At 49.2% G+C, this 5,055-nt stretch overlaps 4 protein-coding genes across 4 annotated transcripts; 2 read left to right on the top strand and 2 right to left on the bottom strand.

Annotated features, from left to right (window-relative positions):
• Window positions 1–74: 74 nt before the first annotated feature.
• PPTG_02686 (hypothetical protein) lies at window positions 75–1,225 on the bottom strand (the record flags this gene model as incomplete). The annotated part of the gene is made up of 6 exons (XM_008893921.1): window positions 75–145; window positions 219–295; window positions 362–408; window positions 474–565; window positions 657–1,088; window positions 1,159–1,225. 6 exons carry the CDS (start codon window positions 1,223–1,225, stop codon window positions 75–77), a joined length of 786 nt encoding a protein of 261 aa, XP_008892169.1.
• Window positions 1,226–1,774: 549 nt separating this feature from the next.
• Window positions 1,775–2,475, bottom strand: PPTG_20962 (hypothetical protein; the record flags this gene model as incomplete). Its single annotated transcript, XM_008894389.1, has 2 exons — window positions 1,775–2,212; window positions 2,287–2,475. The coding sequence occupies 2 exons, from the start codon at window positions 2,473–2,475 to the stop codon at window positions 1,775–1,777; spliced, it is 627 nt and encodes a 208-aa protein (XP_008892637.1).
• Window positions 2,476–2,727: 252 nt separating this feature from the next.
• Window positions 2,728–3,091, top strand: PPTG_02683 (hypothetical protein; the record flags this gene model as incomplete). The annotated part of the gene is made up of 2 exons (XM_008893920.1): window positions 2,728–2,789; window positions 2,848–3,091. The coding sequence occupies 2 exons, from the start codon at window positions 2,728–2,730 to the stop codon at window positions 3,089–3,091; spliced, it is 306 nt and encodes a 101-aa protein (XP_008892168.1).
• Window positions 3,092–3,140: 49 nt separating this feature from the next.
• PPTG_02682 (hypothetical protein) lies at window positions 3,141–4,525 on the top strand (the record flags this gene model as incomplete). The annotated part of the gene is made up of 4 exons (XM_008893919.1): window positions 3,141–3,167; window positions 3,205–3,346; window positions 3,628–3,799; window positions 3,847–4,525. 4 exons carry the CDS (start codon window positions 3,141–3,143, stop codon window positions 4,523–4,525), a joined length of 1,020 nt encoding a protein of 339 aa, XP_008892167.1.
• Between the last annotated feature and the right edge of the window lie 530 nt (window positions 4,526–5,055).

The following is a 5,055-nucleotide window of genomic DNA, read 5'->3' as shown; positions in this document are numbered from 1 at the left end:
TCACCGATGATGACGTAATCACTGACGCACCGTCGTCGACCATGAGTCTCAGGGCTGGATCGGGTCGCTTCCCATCAATCAGTCTTCTTATTCACGAAAGCCAACTGGCGCTTCACCACAGCATCGTCATGAGACAACTCAACGCCTGCGAATACATCAAGTTATTGGGGAACAATAAGAGAAGCCATGTAATCAAACCAACCATTTACCTTGCTTACGCAGCCGATTGTGGACATCATCCATTGTGATTCGGTGGTCTGAGTTCTCTCGAATGTAGTTGTACACGCTGTCCCGGCTTCAGCTTCAACCAGCAGCTCAATACCTGGCATCAAAAGTGAGTCCGCTGAAACCTGGCGAATACCTGTAAATGTCTTCGGAGACCCGATGATTATGGGCGTACACTTCACGCTTCATCACAACGCCCCATTAACCGTCACTACGCTTGTTAGCTTGAGTCAGCATCTGAAACGGACACTCAACTTGTGTGACGTTCGCTTTCCCGTTGATCTGTCACGTTCGGACCACCCATGCGTACAGATAAACTTGCGCTGATAAGGTTCCATCTCTGCAGGGACGAGAGGCAACTCGGAGTCAGGAAGCCCTTGGTACCTCACTTGGCGCCGAAGAACAGCATTCCTGTGGGCTACATTGATCACCTCTTTCACCACGATTTTTTTGGCGCGTCGCCTCCATGTATTCCTTGAGAGGCTGTCCCAGCGAGGCCCATAAATCATGCTGAGCCTTAAACGCAGGAACCTGAACCAGATCTTCTTCTTCGACATCGGATACGGTTCTTTTCTTTCCTTGACGGCGCTTTCTCGTTGTCTCCTTCTCCACACCGCCTTCTTCCGCTTCATCCTCTCCCTCTTCGTCCGATGCGACCTGCTCCTCCTCGCCATCATCTCCCTTCTCTTCTCCAGCCTCTTCATCCTCTTCATCTTCACCCGAAGCGTCCTCTTCATCATCCGTTGTCTTCTTTGCTTCACTCGACGTGTCCAGACATTTTTGCGCTTCCCCAGCATCCTCTCCTTCATCTGAGGCGCCCTCTGTTGCATCCTCCGCACGTTCATGGGCATCGCTGTCCTCTGCTACTTCAGTCAAACCCGCGCGGGAATGTCTCCATCATTTCTCTGGCGTTTGCTCGCTCTGAGCGCGTACGTGCAGCGTGCAAAAGAGCGAGGTTGCCCTGACGTGCTTCCTCGGCCACATGCTCTTGCTCTACCATCTTTGCCTTGGTCTTGGCGGTCTTGTGTGTGCGGGCATCCTCGGTGCGTGTGGAGCGGAGGGGGAGGTGCTGCCACGTGTCCCCAACTGATGGCTAGGAATCAAAAGAAGAAATGAAAGTAATTTAAACCGATAAAACTCTACCTGGACAATACCTGATTGATAAAACCTGGACGAGAGGAGTGCCGTAAATTAAATTTAAAATCAACAATTGAAAAATGGCTTAAAAATTCATAGGCTCTATCTTTAAATGGTACCTCCTCCGGACGAAATACGATCGATCTCTTTTGTTGCACCTGCTCGGCTAGGATGTCCGCTTGTACTGTGCTGTTTTCAACGTTGATAGGAGCTCAGTGTGTGTGTTCACATATGCTCGTTGTTTCTCGTGGTGTTGAAACTGTTTAAGAAGCAGAGCTTGTTGTCGTTAAATTTCTTCCTTTCGAACGGAGAGTATGCTGGCTAGGACGCGCAGATTCGTGCTCCTCTTGTTCAATATCTGTTCTCGCGCCTCCATACTCGTGCCTCCATACTACAATCACCAGATTCCAAGTTATGACCAAATACGTGGGGGACCCAACGTGTTGTCATCCCCAGCGCAACATTCATTTCTTCTGCGTAGCACACGTCCCGTGCCAGGCATCTCGACCTTAGGCCAATACTCTTCCTCTTTGCGTCGCTGGTAGTCCACAAGCACCTTTAAGCTAGCTTGCATTGTAAAGTGACTTTTAAGCTGCCGTTTAAGTTTACCAAATAGGCTCTCCACGCGGTTGTTGGTGTGATTGCCAAAGTGAGGCAGATCAACTCGATACGCCTTCACCCACATCTCGCAGCAATCGTTCCGGTTCTTGTCAAAATACTCCCACAGTTTGGTACGATCATCTTGGCAAGAGAGGCTCTTAACCTCTCCACGATGCATGTGGTAGCCCTCCTCTGTCCTGGGGTAAGTCATGTTGGTGATGTGTTTCATCTGCGCTAAAACATCCTCGTTCTAAACACCATATGACTTAGACTTTCTGATCGTCTCATGCAACCACTTGATCACGTGAAAGTGGCATACAGCACGCGAGCTTCGGGAAGCTTCTTGCGAATCACCTTGACTTCGCGAATGTCCTTGTCGACGATCACAATACGGACGAACCGCCAGTGTTCGTTCGCACGCTTGAAATGATCCAAGCACTTGGCCATATGCCAGTCACCGTTCGTTTCGATTAACGAATACTGGACGGGCTGGCCTTGGCCAAACTGGTCCATAGCAACCTTCGTGAGAAGCTGATTGATGTACCTAACCATACACAAAAGTCTGGCCAGAACCTGGTGGCAGCAGCGATCAAGACCCAATACGACGTTGCTACGGATGTTGCCGTTGTTAACAACTACATGTTAAGCGACAATGGTACTACTGTCACAGTCAGCGGTGGTGAACGCGAGTATCTTCTCGAGAAAGAGGGTTACCTGTGCGACTGTGAGTTTGCTCAGACCATGAAACTTCCCTGAAGACACGCCATGATGTACAGAAAGAGCTGTGGGAATCCATTCATTATCCCGTTCTCGATAATTGCGCTAAGGTATGTCTAGATATTGGCCATGTTTTCATCAGGTATTAACCAGGTATGTGTGCTACAGGTGGTTTGATCAAAGCCGGCTCTCGCAACAGGTGTTGACAGAGGTGGCGGCGCCGTTTGTGGCTAAGATATACAAAGCCCATTCACAAGCTGCGGATGGAAGGTTGAGTGAAGCGGAGAAATACAGACGTGCTCAGCAGGCACTTAGTCACACCAGTGGCGAGCTTGCGAGGATCGAAGACGATGCCTTCGCGAGTGCGATGTCGCAGTTGGGTCAGTGGTGGTTCAATCTGAGGAATGGGTAACCCCCGGCTGAGCAATCTGCCCCCAATCGTGATGATGACAACAGGCATAATGATGACAACTCGGAAGGAGGAGCAGGTGATAGTGGAGCAGGTTTTTTTTCTAAAAAAAACAGCATGATACTGAGGCTAGCGATGCGAATGCGGCTACCAATGGTGATTCCAACGACGTCCCGCCGACTCAGGTGGCTGGACCGTCGACTCGAGCAGCAGAGATGTCTACGACCGCAGCCCAACCAACAAAACTCAAGCTGAATGGTAAGTCAGAAGGGCCGGGCGACCTCATTTGAATCGTGCGGCGGTGAAAGCGAAGGCGGCGTTAGCACTTAAAGAGTACAATAACGGGATGAAACTACGCGCTCTTTTAAGAGATACCGACGTCTGCGATGTGGTGTCAACTCTTTGGATGATCATGCCTGGGGTTCGCGATGTTGGATCTTCCCTTACTACCTTTCCAGTCAAGAAGAATGTTGAGATAAGGTCAATTCAGTAGCGTGTCGACGGAGATTACGTACCTGACCGAGTGCGATTCCGACTAGTCGAATCGCTTGTTGATGATGCGTTGGGTAAGTTGAAGGGCGGATTGGCACTAGATGAAGAGATTGAGTTAGACAGTGACGGTGAACGAACGGGTAGCATTGAGAGTTACGTGGTGTCAATTGAAAAAGTTGGTCAGTTCACCAGAGAGCAACTGGAAGCTATGAAATCCTTGTGGGGACTATAAGATACTTGTCGCAATGCTGTTCATTGCTGAATAGCACTGTAAAACCCGCTGTCAGTGATCCCGCTTCAGTGGGTATTATATTGGGAAAGATACTGGAGTGTTGGCCGTATACACCGCTGGTTGGCTTCGGATTCGACCTGACGTACTCTAATCTCTTTTGCTTTCGAGTTTCGGCTTGGTTAAACGATGATGCTATGCGCGCTTTCGCTGTTTGTCTCGCGGGGCACAAGAACAATGTTACGGTCGTGATTCCGCCCCGCAAAAAATACGAAGAGGTTACGAAGGGATCCAAACCAAGGAAAACCAAGAGCCGTATCCCTGCAAGTACGCTTAGGAAGGTTGCTGAATGTGTAATCTTGCACCCATTCGTGCTACTTCCTGTCATTTTTGGTGGCACACATTGGGGATGTCTTGTGGTTGACCGAGACGCGAAGGTTGTCAAGATGTACGACAGCATGGGCGGTAAGAGAAACAAGAAACGGTTGCAGAAGATGGCTGAAGATATCAGTGCTCGGCCTCTACATGACAATTCCTACGAAGCTTTGGAAGTGAGCGAGCCGATGCAAACGGACAGTGACAGTTGTGGCGCGTTTGTGTGCCTTATTTTCTGGACTTGCGTGAGCAGCAAAGCCCCTAGCGATGTGTCCCCGGCTGGTATTATCAAACTGAGGTGGGAGATGCTGCACGCAGTCATGAAGTTGAGGCCGCGCTAGTTATCCGTGTATATCCGTCAGTGCAACATGCATGGTAACGCTATCGATTTTAATGCATGGTCGGTACTTGTTCGAAACCTGGACAATAACTGTATGGTGCAGAAGTCGATAATGGTGCATTCGTGGTACGCCACCATGAGCGTGAGCGCCGACACAACGCAGCGGTCATCACTCTAGAATTTTCCTAAGTAGCGCGCACATGATTTACCCAAGTTCTACCACCTGTACGATACCTGGGTAAACAGTGAAGAAACGATTGGTTGTGTGAGTTCCGACGCAGACTGATTACGATCATTTCCACTTTGGTCTAGGTTGTGCACACATGAGTATCCCAGGTTTTACACCTGGAAAAATACTGATTTGGTAATTTAAGTTTTTGAATGTAAATTACCAAATCTGATTCCGTTTTTTTTTATAAGGCCCTCTAGCTGGACTATACATGGAGAATCAAATTTCTGAGTATTTTTTTCAATCTGTAAAACCTGGACGCTAAGGTCGTCCCAGCTGAAAGACCTCGTGCGTGAAGAGGC

The sequence above is a fragment of the Phytophthora parasitica genome (genome assembly GCF_000247585.1).
Source record: "Phytophthora parasitica INRA-310 unplaced genomic scaffold supercont2.2, whole genome shotgun sequence".
Classification (NCBI taxonomy): Eukaryota; Oomycota; class Peronosporomycetes; order Peronosporales; family Peronosporaceae; genus Phytophthora; species Phytophthora nicotianae.
The sequence above is the reverse complement of the archived record's forward strand: the minus strand, read 5'-3'. Positions and strand labels throughout refer to the sequence as shown.